The following is a 26511-nucleotide window of genomic DNA, read 5'->3' as shown; positions in this document are numbered from 1 at the left end:
TAGAACTCCTGGATTTACCCCTCGAAGTTAGTCACTAGTGAGCATATGATTATTATTATCAGAAGGGGTATTTTTGTGGAGATTTAGTATTTTCATAGTTGAAAGCGTGGAGTTCATACTACGTCTGTTTTGAGATATTAACTCACTGAAGACAATTGGTGAACGGTTGCTCAACTTCGTGGATTGGTTGAAGTTAGACATAAACACCATCGGATGCCGGCTCAGTGGTCTAGTGGTTAAGCGCTCGCGCGAGACTGATAGATCCTGGGTTCGGATCTCACGAAGCGGGATCGTGGATGAGCACTGCTGAGGAATCCCACAATAGGATGAGTTGGCCGTCCAGTGCTTCCAGGTTTTTCCTGGTGGTCTAGCTTCAATTGGCTTACGCTTTCAATTATTATTATTACTTTTTTGTTTCAGAAAGATTTTGAAGATCATTCATCAGATCTTATATCCTGTGATTTACTAATTTTATTCAATATTTAAAATTTTTTTATGGTTTCATTTCTAATTGTTTACGTTAGATAAATCCTGAATTATTACCACGTAAAGAATGCGGACGTCTAACAGAATCTCAATTGGACGTAATAAAATATGATCTACCTCAAGATGTTGCAATTAATTATGGCCAATGTACTACATCTTCAACTATTCCTGGAGCTGAAATAGTTGTTCTAGCTTCAGAAAAATTAAATAATAAAAAGAAAGAATCCTCAGAAAAATCTAACCAAAGTTTAGACTGTTCAGAGAAATACTCAAATAATGAAAGTATGAATTCTGAACCAATAAATATTTAATTTGATTTTTTTGTATACGATAGATACAGACATACTTACGCCTATTACCCTTAGTAGAGGAGCATAGGCTGTTCCCTAACATTCTCCACCTAACTCTCTCCTGCACAATTCTTTCCAGTTGTTTCCGGTTGCTATTCACTCCTTTGATATCTGCTTCCGATTCCCGATGCAATGTGTTCCTTGGTCTTCCTCATTTCCTTTCTTCTTCTTCTTCTTCTTCTTCTTCAGGATTTCAAGTTGACACTTGCCTCGCGATATAGTTTGATGATTTCAGAAATGTGTGTCCTATCCACTTCCAGCATCTTTTCCTAATCTCCTGTTCAGTTGGAAGTTGGTTTGTTCTCTACCACAGTAGGCTGTTGTTGGTGATACCATCAACGGTCGAGTGACATTGAGTATCTTGTGTAAATGATTGTTTATAAATACTTGTTCTTTTTTGAAGATGGTTGTGGTAGATCTCGAAGTTTCAGTTCCGTACAGTATAACTGTCTTATCGTTCGCATTGAAGATTCTTACTTTAATGTTGGTTGACAGTTGTTTTCAGTTCCATTTGTTCTTCAACTGTAGAAATACCGCCATTGCATATTTTATAATCAATTTTATCTTTTTCATTTCGGTAACTCACTATTGCAAAATCGCTATTTATTTTTTGATATACCGGGAAGCCCTAGTAAAAAAACAATACCGCATTACTAATAATCCACGAAACTATCGTTTAGTCTTTACATAAGAGTATGGTCTATTATTACATATTATAGATCAGAAGGGGTTTTTGTGAATATTTCAGTATTTCCATAGTTGAAATCATGAGTCAATTGAAGCTAGACCACCATGGAGAACCTGAAAGCCCTGGACGGCCGTTTCGTCTTATTTTGGGGTTCAAATCTCACGGGTGCGGGATCGTGAATGCGCATGGCTGAGGAGTCCCATAATAGGACGAAACGTTAGTCCAGTACTTCCAGGTTTTCCCTGGTGGTCTAGCTTCAATTGACTCATGATTTCAACTATGAAAATATTACATATTAGTCTAAATTCACTTAATAAAACCAAGGTCGTTGTGTAAACTCATGTAATAAGTATTTTATAGAACAATTTTAAGCTACTTATATGAAATGATTACTAAGAATAGCAGAACTAAATTTATTGTTTAATTTTACCTTCATGTTTTAACCAATGACAAAGAAAATGATTCATCAGAATCGTGTTCTGAGATCCAAGAGTTCGAGGATGAAACATGTTCTGACAGTGAAACAGATGAATCAGATGGTGAATGGGTAAATTTATCTAATTCTTCAGAAGAAGATGATGAACAAGATAACGTCGACATTGAAATGGATGAACGTAATGTAAATGTTCCTTCAAAGAAAACTAAAATAGATCCAACTGTTCTAAAAGAAAAAGCTTTCGAAATAGCAACATCACGTATATTTACCCAAGAGGAATTTGAAGCAATGCGGAAATATCAACAAACAAAACAGGTATTTTCTGTTAAAATTTTATTATTTTTATTATTAACACCGTTGGATGCCGGCTCAGTGGTCTATCGGTTAAGGGCTCCGGCTCGAGACTGGTAGGTCCTGGGTTCGAATCTCGCAGGTACGGGATCGTGAATGCGCACTGCTGAGGAGTCCCATAATAGTACGAAATGGCCTTAAAGCAGTGCTTCCAAGTTTTCGATGGTGGTCTAGCTTCAATTGACTCATGATTTCAACAGTGAAAATACTAAATTCTCCACAAAACCCCCTCTGAAAATTTTATTTGTCGTTATGTTCATGTGAACAAACCTTTAGATTTATAATCTGACTTCATTTAAAAAAAAACTGGTTATATGAGATAGCATCTTTTTTCTGTGTGCGGATATTTCTCGTATTGAGTTTAAATATTTGACAAGCTCCAAAGCTGAATGTTTTTTATAGACACTTCAGATCTATTTTCTTTTTACTCAGATGACATAGTCCTGTTTGGTGAAGACCGATAAAATGCAGTATTTTATTAGCATTGACCAACAATGTCCAAAGTGTTTGGGATGCGTTTCTTTCCCTCTATTTGTAAATTGTTGCTTCAGGAATGGCCTGCGTCAGTCAACACTTGAACTAAGGATAAGGAGTGAAGTAGTCGAACGCGTCGGCAACTCCACTTATCTTGGAAGTCTTATCAGCCCTAATGAGTTGGTGTTTGACAAAATCTCTACATAGATTCAGAAAGCTCGTTTGTTTTTTGCCAACTTACGTCACCTGTGACGAAGGCGAGATATCCGTCTATCAATTAAGGGATGACTATATTGCTCAGCAGTTCGTTCTGCTTTACTTTACGGATGATTTAAATGCAAAGATTAGAATTTGTGGATCACAAATTATCTAAAATCTACTGAAATAAAAATCATCTTTACTCTAAGTCACTTGTAGTTGAACTGAATGTAAGAATAAAAAAATTTTCAACATGAACATTTCAAATATGTTCAATCCTGTTTGCATCAATGTTTTTTTGTTTCATATATTATATTTATATATTATACACATTTAAACACATAAACATTAGTACGAGTCACCAAATATATGTACGCCACACTTTGTAAATGCGATTTGTATGGGGTTGGAGTACTGACTGGGCGCCCGAACCGAAGCAGGTGGTTTTTCTAGGGGACCGCGCCTCAAGTGTTTGACCTAAAGGTCTAATCCACAAGGCAGTGGAACAACGTTAGGAGGTGCAGTCCCATGGTAGTGGGTGACCAACAACATGTTTATACACCATTTGTTCACTCAGAATCCTGGAGCCCATGTACACAATTGGTTTGTAGTCACTGTTTTCCAACTCCGCCTAGGTGGCTCCTCCACATCGACCAACCCGGTCAAAACCTCAGACAATTGTTTTCGTCCTCTGAGTTTGGTGAACAACGCCCGTGGTGCGAGAAGGCAGTGAGTAGGACTTGTGCTCACTAATGACCAGCTTTGAGAGGCAACTCTCGGAGTTCTAGTGAGAAACAGTGACCAGTTGAGTTCCACCGTATCGGGTGTGAGGCAGTCACCCACCGAAGACAATGAAAGATAGTCGTGCTATATCGCGGATCTCTGAATATGTTTGGTTACAGTTCGACCATATCGGTTGAGACACATCTAGCTTTGATTTCATTAATTCTGAACTGTGATTGGTCTAAAAGATAAGTTTTGCTCGGGCAGCATATTTTAACGATTAAAGAATGTTGTTTTTAACGAGCAATTATAAGTCATCACATTTGCGTTGGGGATACTAGATCCCTAGAACTCACTTGGTAAATGTCTTATTTTTGTGATCTTATTTTGGAGATTTGAATTCCTCGTTTTCACACCAAAAGCTCCCATTTTCACCTTCATATCGTATTTCCCACTTGGGAGGACTTTAAATGTCATTGGTTGGTTGTCTCTTTTAATATACTATTTTGTAATGTTTCCCAAGGACATATCTATGCTTTATATGTACGCTTGAGTTGTGATTGTTGTCGTAAATGCTTCTGACTGCTTGTGGCATACATTTTTCCTCTTCTTCTTAACCTGAATTTCTCTTTCTAGTTTGCGGAGCTGTAAAACATCCGAATAATTAGCTTATTTGGTTATTGTGTCACTGAGTCTTTGTTCCATTTTCACATTTAGGTGAACTCTTAGTCTCTTCAGACATAGCAATTTGAGTAAACGCAAAAACATCAGTAAACGAGTCCGTAATATAAGACTTTGTTTTGGATCATGTTACAGAGTTGTTTTATGAAAAGTTTCTTTTTAGAACTGCAATTATTTTTGTAGAATTCATTTCATTATTGACATAACTTCGACTATAATAATTATTATTATTATCTCAAATTCTCATTTAGAAACGTTTTGCATCCTATAGTTCATTGCGAAATAAACATCAAATCGATAATTCCGATTCATATTTTATTGTGGATACTGATGATGAAGATGGTACAAATACTGGTGTTGGTATTCAAAATAAAGATGGTAGTCTAGGCAATCTTGTTAGTATGAGTGCAATTACACGTCTAGTGAAGCGTCCACATCAAACAAAAGCTGATCGAATGGAATCAATTGAAGAAGGTCGAATTGGACGAGAAAAATATGGTTTTAAGGTAAGAAATATATTTTATAGTAACAATTTGTTTGTCTTTTTTGTGTACTTAATTGTTTAAATATTGGGATGATCCTGCAAATTTCTCGTAATCGACATGACAAGCTCATGAAACATTAAGGAGCATTTCATTCAATCAGCGTTTGATTAGAAGTTATGTTAGTAACATAGCGAAAAATGAAAAGTTACATGTAGAGATTCTGATTGGCTGATTAATACACTGCTACTATTCTAGAATTTTCAGTAAAAATCCAAGGACTTTTAAAATACTATAAAAATCCTATATTTTCTGTACATGAACGAACCTTTGGAGTAAAGTGCTTCCCTCATATTTGTGCCTTTTCTCTCATGTTCAAGTCGCTGTGTAGTTCTAGCTTGGGGATTACGAAACTAGTTTAGGATCCGAATATAGCGTTCAATCAACGAGACGTATCATTAAAGATACGCATTGAATATTTAAAATGAAAGAATAATTATAACAGAACAATTGTTTTCAACACCTTTGTCGTTGGGTTCTGAAGCAGTAAATCATTAAATATGATATTAAAATGGACAAAATGAATCGTATGTAAGTTATGGATGAATTAGACAACCACTAGTCTAGGTGATTCGAGATCGCGGTTGACACGTGGTAAAATCCACTAGAAAGCATCAATTACCCCAGAATTACAGGTACACCTTACTGATGAGTGCCAATTAGCACGAAACCTAAGTTATGGGTTTCCTGTTAACTACTACCAACCAACACCTTCAAAGATATGCTACTCGTAAATTTTAAAAGTCATTTAAGTAAACAATCGTGAGATTGATTGGTTGCAATCAGGCAATAGTAATCATGGTAAAGTAGTGTGAATATGGTCTTCCCAAGGTAATAATAATAATAATAATAATAATAAATTCACTTCGTCCTTTATAAACTAATTTCAAGTCACACAATCCAAAATGACATGATCATTCTTAGAAATCTGTTATTCTATTATGTAGCATAGATATACTGACTACTTGCTTTACGTATCATGAACTACCATTACAGATTAAAATGCGGATCTGAAACGCATATTTACGGTGTATTTTGCCATGCTTGATGGATTATCCACTACTTCTGATGGTATTTTCTGCCTAAATGATAATGCGGCTAGTCTTGCATTATTTTGTAAATTTGATCGCCATAGTGCGGATTTCGGTGTTGAGAGAATGTAATGTTTGACGTGGCTCATACATATCTCGCAAAATGAACAATTGTGAATCGTCATATGTCGAAAAACCATTGTTCGAAACAGACTCATTGGTCAGTATCGTCTGAGGTCTAGCAGAGAATTCATCCTGAATATAGTGGTTCGTTTTTCAGTGAATTCTAAGCACTTGTGATAATCGATTCCCTTTCTGGAATGTCTGGACTTTTTCCACAAGTGATGATTTTTTCGTGCAATATTATTCATTTGCATGATTTGAATTCCAAGTACAATACGTCTAATTGTACTCATTATGTTCTCCTGACTTCGTACTGGTATATGCAGAACTAGCAGAGTGCATCACAAGCTATTCAGATGTTACTTTCTGTAACTATAAAATTTTTCTAGTTTAATTTAAAAAGGAAGAATGTATTTGTAAAATCTCAGTGAATGAATTTGAAGTAAATCCATCGTTTCGTTTGGCAATCTGGTTCAAGCTTTTTCAAGGAATCAAACATCAAATTTATCGATTAATTTATACTCGTTTATTATATTGTGTAGTTCGTTTTACGAAACAATTCATTTGATCATTTACTTAGTAATATATCAAGATTTTAGTCTATGGCTAATAATGAAACTGACGGATTGTCGTCAATACACTTCATGTAGATGAACAAATGCATATCTCTTTATTAAGACCTCAGGTGATATTTACATCAAGGCTTATCGCCAGTGAGGATTCTTATCATATATAGAATTTTCCTCAAGTGTGTTTTAGGTTGCGTGCAAAATTAACTATCGTGAGCAAAACAAATGTCTGTTAATAAAATTAAGTAATTGTCACGTTATATTGTAAATAGACAATCATACGAGTCGGTACATTCTAACTCGTTTTCGTACGAAATACAAATTGTGAGTTAGAAGATATGTGTGGTATTAGAAGGATTCTAACTAAGCGTGGGAAACTAGACAGTAACATCTGTTCAGTCTTTAGTGTGATGATTATTCCTAGTGTCTGTTCTTGACAACAATTATCTTCGAACATCGGTTTTTTAAACTTGAGTCCGGAGAAACTTAACAGTTTATGAATGATTCAAGATATGGAGAAATGGAATGGACTTAATGTTTGGGTTCGGTGACATGTTCACACGTACTCGTTGCTGGCTCAGTGTTCTAGAGGTCAAGCGTTTGTGCGCGAGACCGAATGTCCTGGGTTTGAGTCTCTTTGATGAGGTATCACTGCTAAGAAGTCCCATATTGGGACGAAATGGCCATCAAGTTTTTCCAGATTATCAGCGGTGGTCTCACATCGATCCATGAATTCACTTGTTACAATACTACAATCTACACAAACCCCCATTCTGATAGTATCATTTATTTGTTTGTTTGTTTTTCTCTTGTTTAGGTGAATCGATTAAACGCCTATGCCAGTACAACAAATCGTGAAAAATTAAAAAATAAAACATTTCAAATGGTTAAACATAAAATTCGACGTAAAGCAAAACGTAGTTTTCAACAAAAACAAATTGCTTTAAGAGATCATTTAAAGAAGTTGGTTAAACGTTCACGATAATCAAAAGGAAAAGACAAAAGCTCGTTTGTATAGTAAGTGAATTCACTTATATTCGTTCAATAAATGAAAGAAAATAAGTCTCTATGGTGAATTTCTTCAGATTTGATATTGTGTCCCGTGAAATGATTCTCTAATCGAGCGAACCACAACTCAGGATCACCACGATCGAATTCTGGGATTCGGACTTTCGTAGTCATAACAGTGTCTATCTGCACTAGTGACAAGTCTTTCAGTTTATGGGTTTGTATTTGGTCTGTCATGAGGTATATGACCAATATAGTAATATGATAAGAACAAGGTAAAATGATCACTACAACACAAGTACCTTAAGATAAAAAATGTGTAAATATACATACCAAACTTTGGTTGAGGATAATCAGATGGTCTACTTCTTTATTATTATTTAAACACATAAATATTGATACAAGGAAGCACCAGATACATATGCGCCATACAAATCTCATTCGATATGCTTGAGTTCTGTGATACTGCCCAGGTGCCCGAACTGAAGTAGGTGGTTTTCTTAGGGGCCCACACCCGGAGCCTTTGACCGAAAGGTTCAGTCCACATGGCAGTGGTGCATCGTGAGGAGATGCAGTCCCATGGTATCCGGTGACCAATGATTGATTCATACGCCATTTGTTCTCTCAGGGTATTACTGGAGCCTGTGTGCACCATTGGTTTGAAATCAGTGTTTTCCAACTCCCCGAGGTGGACACTCCACATCCACCAACCCGGTTATAGCGCCGAACATTCGCTTTTCGTCCTTTCAATTTCGTAAACAACACCCGTGATGCGAGAAGGCAGTAAGTAGGACTTCCCTGACAGAGGCTATATACGCGTGGCCATGTGAGGGCATTTCGAGAGGGAGAGCGGACTCTCTCCACTCTCGGCCGTACCAGGGCATTTGGGGTCTACTTCTACGATGAAGTTAAAAAATAATTATTATTATCACTATTAAATAAAGTTAAATTTGTGTTCAACACAGAGCTCACCGGTTTTGGCCCTGTAGGCAACTCTCAATCTATTGATGGGAGAAACCAGACTAGTGGTGAATAGGTCTTTATTAAGATCGTGGGACAGTCGCAGTAGAGCGGAAGGTCACCTGTTCAAGCGCACACAGCTTTTCAACATTCAAAATAGGATCATAGGAAATATATTTCCTATACAAAATAAGGATGTGAATGGATACTTAAGCTTTGCCACTTTCTGCACCAGTGAAATATTAATGTTTCCCATCTTCTCTTACTGGACGTGCTACGCTGATCTCTACCTCCGAATAAATTAAGAATCGCGCGCCTGTCGTCCGGTTTTGTATATCAAACAGGCGGCCATTCGCAGTTATTATACTCGTTGATGCCTTCGCCATGGTCACTCGTGTAGACCGCTTCCCTTTTATGCTAAATCTATAAGGTGGCAAACACTTTAGCTTCTTAACCGTACATTCAACGATACCAGCATATCAGAGGAGCTGAGTTTTCTGGAAGCTGCTCGGCTTCTGTCGTGTTAGCTAACTCGTGACGATCTTTGTGACCTCCTGTTCTGTGTTAATTCTGTGAGCCTTCGGCACATTTACCTGATTCTGTACAGTACTGATTCTGTCATCTACCTTTGCGCTATGTAAATGAGGGTTTGTTTGCTTGGTTATTTCGTATATTCACTCGGCTAGTTTACTATATTGTTTCTGTCGGCGTCGGTATCTCCAAAGACTAGGATCTGCTGTACATTTGATGGGAGTCGGCGAAGCCACAGTTGGTAAGACAGGCTACTTTCTATCTTCCCGTCGCCCAGAAGACGTTTTAGCTGCGGTTAGCTAGAAAATAGTTTTCGAGTTTAATAAACCATTGCTGCGGGTCGGTTACCTTAAAAGGCGGAATAGTAAAATTGAGGGCTCTCACAGGCGGGGTTTGTTGTATACTTGACACAGCATTTTCAGAAGACATGTATAAAAGAATTAAATAGTACACGAATGTAGTGTAGATGTTAAAAATAGAAATGGACCGACAAAACCTATATACATGGGAAGTCGGATGAATCATCGAGTGGTATTTAAGAGATCGACATTTTAGTTAGTCTGTCATGTGATCTGGTGTTCATAACGGTACAAGAAAATATTCGAATTGTGACTGTTCAAATAACATTGTCTGTCAAGTAAAATAATAAGAGGGCTTAACCAATATTAACCACAATGTAAATTGGTTGTAGGATAGTTGCTATAGGTTTAGTCAGAACAGAGTGAGATGGATAGTGCTGGTTGATGATCTGTGCTCCCTGACGAAGGTGACATACATAAGCAAGTAAAACAGTAAGTATTTGTGACTAAAGATCGTCTCAATATTTTATGTCACATAAACTGTCGTTTTTATTTTATGTGAGTTGGGATTCGCGACAAGTCATTTCATGAGATTCGTATAATGACTTTGGTTAACTTGCACTCTATATATGTCTAGTTTTGACGAGTAGAATGATTGAGGCTAGTTCTTTGAACAAGGTTTCTCAAGTAATGCAATTGGAATTATATGCTTGTGTAAGATTATCACAAATTATATTGTGAATTATATTGATTTTAACGTGTCAACTGGTAATCAATGTGATAAACAAACGAATGATGTGTAATACATATATGGTAGGAGAATTGAATTTGGTTGGTGGAGTTAATAACGATCACAATAATAATAATAATAATAATAATAATAACTATGTTATTAGTTTTAATCCAGATAATAATGAAGAAGACGTCACATGAACATAATAAGCGATAAGAGAAGTATTGTCAAGGTGATTGTGTCAAGAAAATAAAGAGGATTAAGAATGCTGAATGTGTAGATCGAGAACGGGACAGGGCGCATGTGAACGCTTAGAGAATTATGGGATAAGTATTATATGATGCGCGGTTGAGATATTCCACCACACATGCTTCAGGGAGATGATGCCATCTTCATAGCTTTGAATCGCAGGGTGTTATTAGTCAGGCCACCACTAGAGACATTCGAGCACTGAATGGCCATTGGGTTACTGTGTGTGTGACTACTCTATAGCTCACATTGATGACCATGCATCCAGCACTACAATGCACAATCTTCTTTTCGGTTTCTTGTTTGAACGCTTAGCTATTCACAAAATTACTACTGATAAGCTCTGAGATTGTTTTGCAGTCATCACTCAAAATGCAAGAAACTTCTGCACTTTCAGGTGCTCGTGCATGTCTATTGAAAAGAATGACCTCCATCAGTATTCTTAATTGTACTGGGGCAATTGAAATTTCATGTACTAACCTTCCCACAAAACGTGTAACAGAACAGTGTATAGATGTATGAATAATCCGATCGTTCACTGTAGCGGAAACATCTGTGACACTGTATATATAGCTCAAGGGTGAAATATTGGTGGTGTTGTTAATTTCCACTCAGATCTATTCAAATAAGCTGTTGAGAACACTGTTTCCAAATTATTATCTGTGAAGTACTCCAGGCAGTATATTAGACAATCAACTCCATGTTTATCTTCTCTGTCAGAAAGATGGAGAAAGTGGGCTAGAATATATACAACTGTAAATCCAAAACCGAGGAAAAGCACTATGAGTTAGTGAAAAGTACTAAGAATGGTCTCTCTGACAAGACTGTAGTTCTTATTGGCGAAACTCTATTTCGAGGTGAGTGTGCAACGGCATTTAGTAAGTTTATGAATGCAGTAATCCTATGCAAACCAGCTAATGACGTACGTATCGATGTTGTGCAATTTAGCGTATACCAGACTATGGTTTTAAAACAATTACTTCCAAGTGTAATTTTATTTTGTTCAGATTAGAATTCTCATCCCTGAACGTGTTGCGAAAAGTTGTCCCGCAAAGACTAGAATTTAAGTTACTAATCGCTCTGTACAACTGTATGGTCACAACAAACGTCAAAGACCTGTGTACACCCGATATAACAAAACGTTTTTGATAACCATTATTTCTCGTATGCCTATACCTTCACTCCGCATTTGGCAGTGACATTCATTTCTAAGCTGAAATGACTTCAATATGATGATTATTTTGATTAGACAACACTAATTTCATCATAGAATAATAATGTTTGGAGAGTATTTGACAGTCGGAGAACACTGATGGTCGATAAGAACTGTCCACTATTCCATACACAATTGCAGAAAGCCGACCTGTATAATCTGAATAGCTTGTGATGCACTCTGCTAGTTCTGCATATACCAGTACGAAGTCAGGAGAACACAATGAGTACAATTAGACGTATTGTACTTGGAATTCAAATCATGCAAATGAATAATATTGCACGAAAAAAATCATCACTTGTGGAAAAAGTCCAGACATTCCAGAAAGGGAATCGATTATCACAAGTGCTTAGTATTCACTGAGAAACGAACCACTATATTCAGGATGAATTCTCTGCTAGACCTCAGACGATACTGACCAATGAGTCTGTTTCGAACAATGGTTTTTCGACATATGACGATTCACAATTGTTCATTTTGCGAGATATGTATGAGCCACGTCAAACATTACATTCTCTCAACACCGAAATCCGCACTATGGCGATCAAATTTACAAAATAATGCAGGACTAGCCGCATTAAGGAAGTAGTAAGTCACTGATTGTGAGATATTTTATGAGAACCATAAGTATTGAGATCATTTGGACAAATTCGTGGATAAAAATCAAACATGTTCATCAGAAGTTCCAATCTTATTAGGATTTAATAACGTGGTATGGTATCATCATTGTCGGATTGAATAGAAGTCCAACATAGTGGAGTGTTGTAAACTCTTATTTAACTACTGAAAGTTTTTATTGAATGAATACAATCTCATAAGAATTACTGATGTGTGGGTGAGAATGGCAATGATTGGTTGTTTTGCTGGGTCAGACATTATATAGGGTGACAGGTGTTATGTGTGCTATATATATTTCCCTATCCTTATTATGTATTGACTGTTTTTGTTGTTGGATTGTGTCGGATTTTGGTGTGGAAATATATTGACGTTATATTCAGGCTAATCTCGTGTTATTGATCTGAGATGTGTTGAAGTCCTGGGTGGGAATCTAGTGTAGATATTCGTCTAAATTAAATTGACGTCCCACATACGTGTAAAAAGTGAAAGGACTTTTATAACAAGAAACCCTAGCGTTATAATAAGTATCCCACAGTTTATAACACTTACAAACCATAGTTTAAATTTCTCTCACAAAAGTACATTAGTTACCATGTGAACAACCAAAAATTGGTACGTAGTTCAATGAGAAAATCTGCAATTTATTGAAATGATTAACGAAATTTAAAGTGTTTTTAATAAACTACAAAATGTAAACAACATGATGAAAACAAACGACAAGTCTTTTATGATAGTCATGGCATACGTTTCTTTTTCTTGCACAACCACAGGCATATGATAAAGCCACTGCACACAACCAAGAAACAGATAACTACAGGTATGACGATGTGTAAGGAATGATTTGATTTCTTATGTCCATTGTCTTCAGTCGGTTCTTTCGTCATATTCTGAAAGGGAGGAACAATACAATAATTACTAAATATCAAATACTTACCAAATGAGATTCAGATTGTTCATCAGTTCTCTCCAATTCATTTCTTAACTCAGATTCACTTATCCTTGGAGTTGTTGTAGCTTGTTTCACAACGATTGGTGTGGTTGAAACGTTAACATTCGAGCTATTCTGAAGAACGAAACAGTGGCAATATTACTGAACACCAAATATTAATCAAATAATTCATTATCAGTATCGATGACAGAAGTGAATCCAACAAATATTCACATAATTTACATTTGCACAATATGATCAATGAATAATGATTTAGAATATCTGCTACCGATTTGGAAGTCAGTGTAATAAGTACAAATTATCCTACAACTAACTGTGGAGATAGGCACGACAAACTCATTTTGTGGATAGACTTTGTCATCATTATTTGCATTTCTTTTGTTAATTCTCACAGTTTGTACGTTTACCACAAGTGATTATAAAAGTTGTTTAAGTGCATGACCCATAACTTACTCTTTTACATTTTTTGTATTCCTCATAGCACAACACACGCTGCTAACTGCTCATAAATACACTACTTCACACGCACGTTTCTCGTTCTCAATTGTCTGTTGTCATGATAAATGATCTATAAAATATCTACTATCTACATGAAATGACGTGAGCTTCTATTGTCACATACTGAGAGACAGAAACAGTACAATCATTACTAAATATCAAATACTTACCAAATGAGATTCAGATTGTTGATCAGTTCTCTCCAATTCATTTCTTAACTCAGATTCACTTATCCTTTGAGTTGTTGTAGCTTGTTCCACAACGATTGGTGTGGTCGAAACGTTAACATTCGAGCTATTCTGAAGAACGAAACAGTGGCAATATTACTGAACACCAAATATTAATCAAATAATTCATTATGAGTGTTGATGACAGAAGTGAATCCAACCAAATGCAATTCGAACACACCAAAAGCCTGTCGATCTAGGTAACATCCCATAACTTTTCTTTGAGTTTATAAATTATAATTGATATAGTATAACACAGTCAGCACAAGTCACACAGATAGGCGGTTTCATATTGGACATTGGGAATCACTACACATTCTACGAGCTCGAAAATTAACATGTTTCCAGGCATTAGTGCTGTTAAACAACGCTTTCATTCATTGTTGAATGTCCACATGGAAACAAAGCATTGTACCCATGTCTCATCAAATATCGTCAAACTATACAATGCATTGATTTATGCACTAAGGGAACTATACAAATCACTACTTATTCGTAGCAATTAAATTTTCTCTCTAGTAAATAGATTTAGAATGTGGATAATGGTAATATCAATTACTTACTTCAATCTGGCAACTATTTACTTTGAAGTCATCAATATCCATATCAGTGCTGACGATGCACATATTTGCTTTTTCATGCCAAATGCACTTTCTATTCGGTGTTTTGGAGTCTTGACATTTTTCAGCCGTTTTGTGTTTTGAACAATCTTCAGTGAAAGGAATAAGTTGATTACATTTCAAATTATCGAACAAAAGATAAGTGAATAACAAAACATGTAACCATAATTCAATGATACAATGGTGATTTCCGATTTGAATGACCATTTCATTCACTGGGACTTCGTCATCACATTACGCGATGAGAAATTCAGTACATTTCTATTATCATTCACATTTCACGGCAATTGAATACGTTGAATGTTGAACGACGAGTTTTGACTGATTGGATAATGAAATCTAATCGGTAGTAAACAATATTTTATTCTGCGAATATTGAAGTCAATCTGAACATTAGATTATGGAATGATTCTCAGTTGTCGAAATGTTATTTCAGTAGTCTAACACATGATGACCTGAAAAGTGCATGTGGTTACTCATTGTACATATTCATGAAAAAGGAAACACTGTCGTACTATGAAAATCGTCAGTATTTTTGATACTAAACAAATATCTACTGACTATGATAAATCGAAATCTGGACACGTGACTTGTCTATACCTTCAATTTATCGGATGAGTAGGATAATGTAGAGATTTTAGGAATGATGCTATTGTCTTCAAGGTAATTACAATTACAACTTACCATTGCATGTACCAAATGAGAAAAACAATGGACACTTCCAAGTCAATGCACAATCAACTAACTAACTAATACCATCTCATCCATCGTTTCATGAGATTGTGTTTAAGTAAATTTCATCGAAGTGGGGACTTCTTTTGTCGTTCAAAATGTGTTCTTAATTGTTTTAAATACTCAACAGTGAATCGAAGTGCAGTGAAACGTCAGTTGAAACTGATGGTTGGATATCATTTAATAACTGACCAAAATCACACATGTAATTTCCAGTTTTATGAAACAGAAGTGATGCATTCAAGTGTGAAAATAGTCAACTGTGATAAAATATGGTTAAACATACCACCGGAAACTTTATACTCCACTAACGTTCCACTTTTGATCCATTTTGCATCAACAGATATTTCAAAGTCCCGCTCACCTTCTGTAACAAAAATGTATAGAAGAAGACACATAAAATATCGATTTCCATTTTAAGTATAACAAGTTGTTTGTTCGATAATGAAGCGAACAAAATAAGAAATTGTTTAATTTATGATCACAGATACAGTGACGATAAAACATCTTCAAAAACTATGCTTTACATCACTTTCTACTTCAGAAAGTAACCAGTGTTCAACCAGTAAATGGAGAATGATATTGTCCAATCTCCAAATTATGTTACAAGGGTATCAGTGCAAATTCTTGTGAAAAATCTGTTTCACTGGTCACAAACGGTCAACATTGAGCATTACTGTGAAACGTCTCAGTAATACATTCAAACCGACCATAATATACCTCCTGACCAAATAGATGATGCATTTTATCATATTCAATCACAAAACACGGCATCCAATCTATTCATTTACACTAAATGCTTGTCTTGAAACTCAGCTTCATCTTACAACAACATACAGTCATGTCAGTGTAATATGACGATTGAGCATTGTTTAAGACAACTATCAGGTCCGTTTGACAAAACATACTTTCTTTTGCATAGAGTGGTGATATCAATAAGGACTGCAGGCTTGACTGGTAGAATGGTAACTGAATCAATAAATGACTAGATATATTGTCTGCCTAATTTCCTCTTTCATATATCCCTGTGTGGATTAGTCAATGGCTAAACATATGCAAAAGACATTTTCAAATATCCATCCTCACTTTGTCGAAGACATCTGCACACCATAGTTATATTACACATTATATCAGGTTAGAAAGACGTGGAATTTCGCACAGAAAACCGTAACAACACCATGACGATTTTAACACAACAACAAGCATGACGGTCGTTGAAATCGAGACACAGATACTTGATTTCAATTCAGATAATTTCAGTGTTCTACAGATCGACCTAATCACAAACACAAGGCTTCTTCACAATGAATTTCCACTATGACTTTATCGCAAGTGATACTACAATTTCGCTTCAAGTTGTGTAAACTCCTAACTCAAGTTGAATTTTCAATAAACAGTCACGGTTGAAAAGTGAGTCTTAGAAAATTATTCCAATTTTGTTTCATACAATTTTCATCAACACTTCAATGACACTTCGACCAATTTATTTTACACACGAAACAACTGATTGATGTGGACTGTACGAAAGATATATTAGATCCCTATGATAGATCACAGTCAATTTCTGTGTTGACATAATGATAATCAGGTACAAATAGAAGGAAACATTTGACAAACAGATGATTGTTCATGTTGGTTAGTGTAAATCAGAATAAAAATACCAATCGTTACCTCCATCGCACTCTAATGAACCGCTTAATAGCGATTCGAAATCTAGTTCTTCAGTTATCTGAAAAAAAGTAGTGGAATTCTGAGTCAAGGTCTGTCAACACACAACCACCTATATCAAAACCAAATAACCGTTGAAGCGATGTGTCGTCAATCCCATTATCTTATACAAAGACAACTAGTAAAATTTACAGTAAGCACACTGATCTCCTATGTTCCCTTAGAACTATGCTCCATATGAATCCACTTGGTATTGTTCGTATGAATCTTCCCATTGATTTTTGGGACTGCAATTGATCAGTCTCTTGTGCTTCATCTAGTCTACAAAAATATTCTGACTCCCTCCTGTTGTCAACTTCAGTGAAATTAGATGAACGATCTATCTAACATGGAATGATGCGATACATTGTGAGATGAATATCCACGTCCGTTGGTAGAAATGTGATTGTGAATAAGTGAAATGTTATCGCGCATGAATTTGTTATCATTTGGTGGAATTGTGTCGATATGTTCACTTTCATCCATTACTGTTCATTACCTTTGAGAATTCTTTCCACAATATGTCCTGATTACCTCGAAATAATCAAAACCGATTCAGTTGGACACACATGAAATCTTTCATCTCACTAGCTCTTTCTAGTTATCCACCATCTGTTGTATTGCAAATAGTTGAGTTTCTTACTATTGACATTCGAATAGCCACATGCAGTGAAACGATCAAGATATTAGTAATAAGTCACTCTGAATATTCAACAGTGAACGTTTCAAACAGCTGATCTTTGAAAGACGTAGAAAAGCTTGAGAGAATATGACTGTCCTTGTACAGTACTCTAACTTAAACTGTTTGTCTTAAATCGGTGCAAAGACATACGTATTTCGTCAGATATCCCATCACTTCTTATTATTTAGTAATTTAAACAAAGGCTAAAACAGTGTGTCAGTAAGGTAATAACAATAGTGTCATATAGTCAGTGTGTACATTACAAAGTGGTGATTTCTTCCAATCGTATCTTGTTGCATTCGACAGTATTAATATGCATGAATTAATGGAATAGTCTGAAGTTCTTGAAATAAAACTATATTGCCATTCAGTTGTGCAACTTACGTTATCATAATAGACATATATATTCCCATTCGGAAGCATCACAGTAGTTGTCATGAATATACGGTCTGTAGACAAAAGATTATGGAAATTTAGAATTTGAGGAATTCATGATGACCACGTTATTGTTAGATGTGACACTGTATTTACAGTATTGTCTCAAATGTTTTCTGCAGTCGAATTTGTTTTTAAATATAATCTAGTGAATGTTGTGTAAATGAAACAAGCATGCATGCTTCAAAATGAATATCAGATGCTTAGTTTCCGACGCTTCATTGCATCCTCGTCTTCATATTGAAACAATAAATCACTAAGCTTCTAATTACATCTGACAGCTGAAGATGTATCCACATTGACGCAATATTCTCTACAACTACCGTTGAAACAATCAACTATTAGTACACATGACATGAGCTGTGCAGTTTATGTTTACAAATAGAACTTGATAACTTAATTGATTAGGCAACACATTGGTATATCAGTGTTTGTTAAAGATGAAAAATGGATAGCTGCAGAATAATCGTGTAGATGGTTTCTTAACTCGAATGAGTAATATTTAAGGATGACCATGTGGTGAGTAACACAAGTTTACTTTCTTTGAAATACAGACTTCTTATCAAGTTCCACTGAAGTCCGTTGATGAAGATGTATCTCTGCATTCGTTTGTCTGCAAGTGAAATGAAATTATGACTTAATTTATCCATACTGATCTATTTATTACTCATCAAATCTAGTATGTTCCTGCTTATATCGACTGTTCTTTTAGTTTCAAACAATGTGTTCAAACGATCAGTGCATTCTACATTTAGTTTTCCCCTAATTCCCCAGGATGGTTACGCTTTATTACTTCTGTCGGTTTTTGAAAAGAATCCAATTACGCAAACTGAACAGAAGAAAGTGTGAGTAATTACAATGAATGATGGTGTAAGTGTTCATATCTCACAGGTGATCAATCAATCATTTTATAGTTCGCTTACTTAAACTATCACCATATATTTGGAAAGAAAATCTGATAGCCAATAGGTTCTCTGTAATAATGAAAATAAAAAAATTGTGTTTATATATCTTTGTGATGAATATCCGCTTCTTCCAATAAACATACATTCCAACACAAAATGAGTTTGAACACGAGTTATCATCTTCACTCCGAGTTTCAGGTGAACCAGTCCAATTAAATGGAACTTTCAAGAGCCCTTATTATTATTTCGGCGAAATGATGAATGCTTCAATCTAATCAACTGAGATGAACATTCTACTTCTCAAACGTTGATTTTAAAAGCTTTTGGTTAATTTAGAGTCTGTTAATGTCTATCCAAACATACACATATAAAGTGATTTCCTGAGATTCTGTTATTCCAATGAAACTGTGTTCCATCAACTGAACTAATGTTTACGCAGAAATGCTACTCAAGTGTCATTAATTCCAATAACTGAACAAAATCAATGAACTTCATTTTGATATTCTAGGTGTTCTGGTTTGATTCAATCATGATGTACCAACAGACTGTTCATGGTCTTTCGTTGGTTCGATGTTTCAAAAAGGGCATGAGTTCGAATTTGATGATCAAATGAGTATGATAATCAAGAAATCGTTGAATATCCAACGGTCTACAGAGAATGACGTGGAGATATTAAAATTTGAAAAAGTAAGCAAGTCACGGAAAAAATTTCAAGAACATCAAACATAATTTGAAAGTTCGTGTGCTTCAATAATCCAAACTGATTTCTCGCACAACATCGTTTATTGTTGTAGCTGTGATCAGTTTGATTCATTGAATCTACCAGGCAGTGTCTTATTGATACGATATCTGTTTTATAGTTGTTTAAACAGACTGAAGAGTAGGCAATTTTCACTTTAGCAATTACATCAACAGACTTATCATTTCTACCTAATCAATTTGCGTCTATTTCGTGTTTCATTTAACGTTCTGGCTTTACAGTAATGAATACGCGTTGTGAACACAATTTAGGTCATGAAATCACGCAAACAAAATAGTCACTCTGTACTGGTCAGCTCTCATGCAATAATCAACCTGAGTACTGAATCATTTATACAAAATGAAAATGAGAATTAAAAAACGAAACAAAATATCATTGAACTATAAAACAACTTACCCTCATTAGAAATTTCATATTGAGGAAAAATAACGTAAGGTGAATGATTGTCAATTGATCCTAATTCCTTTGATCCATTCATGAATCTTATACCTGCGTTTATGGAATGAAAACATGCGATTCGATTGATAATCTGCAGTGAATTAATGAGAGGCTTTGAAATTAACTAGAGACTAAAATGAAATGCATGAACGGTAACATGTTTGCTGTAAGGCCTGAAACTATTCACAACTTCAACAAAATAAATATCGGTAGAAGTTTTGAGTGTTACACAACAGCATGAAACTGACTTTCTGAAGAAATTAAAGCAACTTTCATTCGTGGAATGAAATGTGAATAAACAAAACTCAGTAAATATTCAAGTTGAAAGAAAATGATTCTCTTACCATATTTGTCAATGTCAAATCTACTGACATCAGAGCCGAAAACTTTGAACGGGAATTTGGGATTTATTTTCTGAAAATATGCAAACATATGGATTAGTACCTCCATTGCAAAATTTAGTTGACTCACCTGAGATCCAACGAATTTCTCGGACTTGCAGTTAACACTTGGAGACGGCCGATTAACGCGGATGATCTGGGAATAATGATAATGCTGAGACTGAATGTGTATATTGGAACCTGACTGATAACTTACATATGCATGTGAATCATCTTAAAACACTAATTTTCCTTCTTTAAGCGAATAATTTTCGTCACAAACATGTTGACAATTGAAGAACTTCAAAGTCAAGCTGACGACCAAATAGACGAGCATCAGATGATCAGACGAAAGCGTATATCTATAGTGGTTCAGATGATAAAATGGCGTTCATTCATTGAAACAAATTGAAATTCATATAATGCATTCAATAAACTTAACTGTACAGTCAACACTCACCTCATCATCTTGTTGAAAAGGTTAGTAGTCGGTGTTAGAACTTGTCGAGTTTATATAGACTTTCTGAGTGTTTGTTTGTTTCTTTCTGATTGGATGATTGAAATTGACCATTAAGACGATCGAAATTCATGAATTCATATGATCATTGTTAACGAATCATCGTGAAAGATGAACTCATTGTTGTGTAATATTCTTTCAGTTTTTGAGGTATATAGGCTGATATTTATCCATCGTTGGTTGAAATTACTGACCCCTATTGATATTTTAAACCAAGTGATTAGTTTATTTGTAGTTTAAAATGTGTGGTCATGTTTCCATGACACAAACATTTTTTTGCTTGTAATAATCTGATAGTTGGTTGTCATTGGTTCATTGTTTTGGTTTGTTGAGTTATAATCTAAGTAGCACAAACTGTTTTCATTGGATGTGTAAATCCACATCTTCACACTTGAATTTGATTGCAATAAAGTTAGTTCTGCTAGACAATTCCATCATCGTTGAATGTGGAATTTTAACTTCTAAAGAATGCCACATGAATTCTAGTTGACCAACAATATTGTACCACTGGCTTCAAATAGATGTTAAGATGAAAATTGATCACGTAGAAGTGGAACTGAATGTGTCCAGTTGAGTAGATTTATGTGATCAATGATTGAAATAACAGAAAGATAATGCATTTCATTGAAAGTGAAATGTTAAAAATTGAATGGGTTTCTCGATTCACACACAGATTTGTAATGACCACAGTAATCATTGAACCTGAAAGTTAATAAAAGTGTTAACAGTCAAGAAGACTGATTTCCACTTTAGTATTTCAATGGATGATTTTCACCTACTAATTGAGCTTGGTTACATTGTCATCTGTTATTCAACATACAAGTAAATCATTATTGTAAGAGAATGTCCAAGGTATATTTAGTCCACGGTAAACTTAATGAGTCAATTATTGGTGGATGAATAACAGTCTACACTTTCGTAGATCAACAATAATTTCAGCGGAACAAGTTAAGACTAATTATACTCTGTTTATATTTGCAGAAAGTAATTCTGGTTACCGTGAAGGTGTGTTGTGCATTTGAAAAAGATGTTGACAATAACCAAAATATTGTTTCCTGGAGTATCACCGTCTGCAGTCGAATGAACGGTTGTAGCATAATTTCGCGAATACATCAACAACAGTATTGTCTTCAATTGTACCACTAAAATGTGACCTGTTATCAAATTATTATAAACCATTATACTAATTATTATCACTAGTGACAGTAGCAGTAACATTTGATAACTATGTAACATAGTAAATAGACCTTGATGAGAATAGTGTTATATCCTAGCGAAGACATAAGTACGGGTAACTTCAAGGACCTAATAATGGACGATTATTCCATATATATTCTTATTGTTCAACTATAGAGTAATTAGATTGTGTATATCTATATTCATCTTAAGCTTTATTTTGATCTATTGATTATTATTATACGATTTACTGTTCCTAAACTGTACTCAGTTTATTAATTACTGGCTCCCACGTTCACAGGCACATTTGGCTTGATCTTGTGCAAATAATATTTCCTATTTTATGGTGTGATGAGGTCTGTCTGTCTGATTGGTATATAAACAGAGTATGCTTGAAAGAAATGATTCGCACAACAGAAGCTGCTTTGGTGTTCTGGACTCAAATGGAAGGGCTCGGCGGATAAAGGACCAATAAGGATGCTAGATTGCTCATACTGATTGAACGTAATTGATTGTCACAGTGTTAAGGTCGCAAAAGTCGTATTCCCATTGCTGGATAATTCACGTGAATAAAAGCCGGACATACAAACCAATAACGAATTAGGATACGTCCTTGGTTAATTTGTAAAGTCATAGCAAATTAGCGACGACCTCGGTCAAGTCATAACAAATAGGATTTTAAATATTGAAAATTCTCTTCCACTTACCCCATTAAATATAACATAACACCAACTTCTATCATTTCTAATACATCCTAAAAAAATTATCAAAGTAGAATTCATTATCTTTTCTTCTCAGTGTAAGTTATCGCAGTGTTTAATTACACAAACATATTTCTGTTGACCTCAATTGTCTACAGAAATATCAAAGATTGTACTTTGTTGTCGTCTATCACCTCATTCTATCTCATTAATCAAATAATATGGTATTCTATTGTATCTATACTCTATAGTGGACGTAATATGAATCTTGTTAAGAATAAATCATACCACATTCTTATAATAAGATGTTGTTTATGTGATTGACAATCACCTACACACATTGACACGTAAGCGCAAAACAAACAGTGAAATTCTCATTCTACAAAACATTACTACTTTTCTAAACAGAAAATGAAGTTAAACAAATCTTTTGGCTGTCCATTCAAAGTTAAAATTCAATAATTTACACTTCAGAATTCTCAATATTTACTGACTTGTTTGATATTGAAATCTTTCGTAAAGGTTGGCCACTTATTTCAGTTTCAATCTGGTTGCTTTGAAAGATAGATGAAGGGTTCCACAAGACAGACAATTTATAGCACACTTATTTCGTGCACGTCGCTTTTGAATTTGGTTCAATAACACGAAAATAGTGTACATTCCTGCAAATCATTCAACAAGCGTATAACATTTACTTAAATGCTTTCTTCATAAGTAGGAGTCGTTCACTTTCTACTTTCACAGTGGAACATTCTTCAATCACTTCACATGTTTTCCTACCATGATTATGAATAATTAATATTTTGCCTTTTCTCAATACTACATACACTACAGCCATCAAACGTTCTTCTGCATTCTGACTGTTTAGTGAAGTTGTATGATTTCGGTTTAGCATGTTCTTTTAAAGGTCGAAGTAAATGTGAAAAGGTTAATGGTAAAATCAACTGTAAAACATTACCTCCAGCATTGACTGACTACGTAGCAAGAAGTTGGAATCGCCTTCCAGAAATTCTCTTATCATCCATGTCATGATTATACAAAAGATGTTAATATATGGAGTTTAGGATACATGTTAGGTGAAATGTTGATTGGTACACCATTATTTCCTGGTACAGCAACATCAGATCAAATGGGATGGATTATGTCTGGATTAACAATGTTAAGTAGAGAAGAGAAAAAGTTTTCATTGAACAACTAAATTGAGCTTATTAAACCATCGCTTACTATCACTATTTCTAATAACGTTTTAACGTAGAACATGTTTCACTGTACAGTAGTTAGATGACAGTCCAGTATAATTAGAATAAACCTTATCTTTATTTAAATATCATACAACTGACTAATAACCTATGCAAATTATAACCATTCCTTGAATTCCCAATAATAAGTGCTAAAGTATTTGCTACTCACCTATCATAACATATATATATTCTTCAAAGAACTTTGTGCTAAAGCTAAAGATATTACTACTAAGACTTGATTTGTGGTGTGTGCTGCTGATGTCGACAGATATGAGTAGTATGTATTATCAGCAGAAAATGAAATGTATGGTGACAGGAGGTTAAGAAGATCTAACAAAAGATAACCAGAACTGAGACCGATTAGTATGGAAACGAAAGAACAATGAAATTTCAAACCATTGTTTGACATTTTGTAAATGAAGTATTTACTGTATGGTTCTCAGTTGTCCCCACTTCTGTGTTCACGTTCACTACAATAACGAATCATTAACATTCTTATCATAATATCTAGACATAAAAGCTTAACCTTAAACTAAGCAAATATTCTGAGATTTAATAAACATTTCAAAAGAAAGAAAAACATGACGACAACAACAACTAGGATGTTATGCTGTGAGAATCTCGTTAGATCGAATTATTTACTTGGAGATCTCTAACATATTACCCTTAAATCTGTACAAAGCTATAAATATCTGTGTATGGATACACAACAATAACTCTCCTATTCTCTTTTCTTTGAAATATCACTTCTTAATTGTAATTATACTGCTACCCACCCTATCGAGTTGAACTTTAACTGAAGTCATCTAAGTGACTACTCAAGTAGTTCAGATCACAGTATAGAATCGGTCAGCTAGAATAGATGAAAAAAGTAACTAATATTTCATGATTTCTTTCATAATAAAATTTGTACTAAAACTAATAAGTTATTCAGTTGTATGTCAGTTAAATGGTCAATCATTAAGTCAATACAGTTTAGTAGTTAATTGAAGAAAATGCCACCAATACTAATCAAATTGGTGGTTTGCTTCTATCAAGCCAATTCACATTATAAATATTTCACTCTACTTTGACTCTGTAATATATTTGAAAAACAAAACAAACTAGGAGACAATATGAAGTTTAGAATGGTAGCAATCACTGTGACACTCCTAAGTGGTATCTAACACTAATCTATCCGTCGATAATAAATCACTTATGGTGGCTTCTATAAGATGTTAGGTATTTGAAGGTAGTCAGTGAGAAACCCTTGATATATATAACGCACTAGATAACATTCATCAGAAATACATTATTCCAATTTTAAGGAGGCAAAACTCACTATAACATTCGAAATTGATTCATCTAATCTCACGGTTTTTGAGATATTAACCAACTAACCACTTTCCCTGTGACTGACTTCATTCAATCAGATTCTCAATAATGTAAGATCAATTGTTTGTTATATTTGAATGGAGGCAGAATGTATAAAACTGTGAAATTAATATGAACTACATCATATCTTATATTATCAAAGTCTTTTTTCATTACATCATATTAACTTACATAAGTTTGGAAATAATTCAACCTCTCAATGAATTGAATCATAATCATAATTGACAGTTCAATCATCATTATCATCATCAGATTGTCTAAATACATGAACAATATTTAAGCGAACAATTGCTTCTTCAATAACTTCATCATCAGGCTCTACAGTTATAAGTCCATAATTATGATAATATTTTTACTAAGTCCAAAATGAGGCATATATATATTAATGAATTTGACAATGTTATATGTTAAAAATGGTAAGCGTTTGCATCTGCTATTACGACATCTATATATATATATATATATATATATATATATTATAGAGTTGAGATCGTGAGTCAATTGAAGCTAGACCACCATGGAAAACCTGGAAGCATATATATACTTTCAAATTGTTTTTTTTTGTAAATTACAAAGGTCATTTAATAAAGGTCAGTGATTTGTAATTAAGTGTCTAGTCACAATCGATATAATAGTAATTTAGAAAAAAAAATGAAAATGCAAAAAAAATTGTGTGAATAAAATGCATCTTGTCAATTGATATAATAATGATAAATAGTAATGGTAATAATAATAAGAAAGGGGTTTTGTAGAGATTTAGTATTTTTCATAGTTGAAAGCGTGAGTCAATTGAAGCTAGACCACCATCGAAACTCGCGAGAGTGGGTTCGTGGACGCGCACTGCTGAGGAGTCCCATGATAGGACGAAACGGCCGTCCAGTGTTTCCATGGTGATCTAGCGTCAAT

The 26511-nt window shown here is 34.7% G+C and overlaps 2 protein-coding genes across 2 annotated transcripts in view; one reads left to right on the top strand and one right to left on the bottom strand.

Moving 5' to 3' along the window:
• The window catches only part of Smp_098980 (hsda/sda1, putative), a gene marked incomplete at both ends in the record, with an annotated part of 20980 nt that extends 10789 nt beyond the window's left edge, over positions 1–10191 (top strand). The window contains 5 exons of the mRNA XM_018791221.1: positions 525–768; positions 1980–2275; positions 4639–4893; positions 7470–7569; positions 10088–10191. Coding sequence (XP_018645558.1) covers positions 525–768; positions 1980–2275; positions 4639–4893; positions 7470–7569; positions 10088–10191 — 999 coding nt within the window. The remainder of the gene's footprint in view (positions 1–524; positions 769–1979; positions 2276–4638; positions 4894–7469; positions 7570–10087) is intronic.
• A 2994-nt stretch (positions 10192–13185) lies between these two features.
• On the bottom strand, positions 13186–20666 carry Smp_103640 (egg protein CP391S-like; the record flags this gene model as incomplete). The annotated part of the gene is made up of 8 exons (XM_018791219.1): positions 13186–13326; positions 13881–14009; positions 14501–14646; positions 15602–15656; positions 18063–18127; positions 19037–19087; positions 20175–20267; positions 20561–20666. 8 exons carry the CDS (start codon positions 20664–20666, stop codon positions 13186–13188), a joined length of 786 nt encoding a protein of 261 aa, XP_018645557.1.
• Positions 20667–26511: the final 5845 nt, after the last annotated feature.

This window comes from Schistosoma mansoni (genome assembly GCF_000237925.1).
Source record: "Schistosoma mansoni, WGS project CABG00000000 data, chromosome 3 unplaced supercontig 0141, strain Puerto Rico, whole genome shotgun sequence".
In the NCBI taxonomy this organism is placed as follows: domain Eukaryota; kingdom Metazoa; phylum Platyhelminthes; class Trematoda; order Strigeidida; family Schistosomatidae; genus Schistosoma; species Schistosoma mansoni.
The sequence above is the reverse complement of the archived record's forward strand: the minus strand, read 5'-3'. Positions and strand labels throughout refer to the sequence as shown.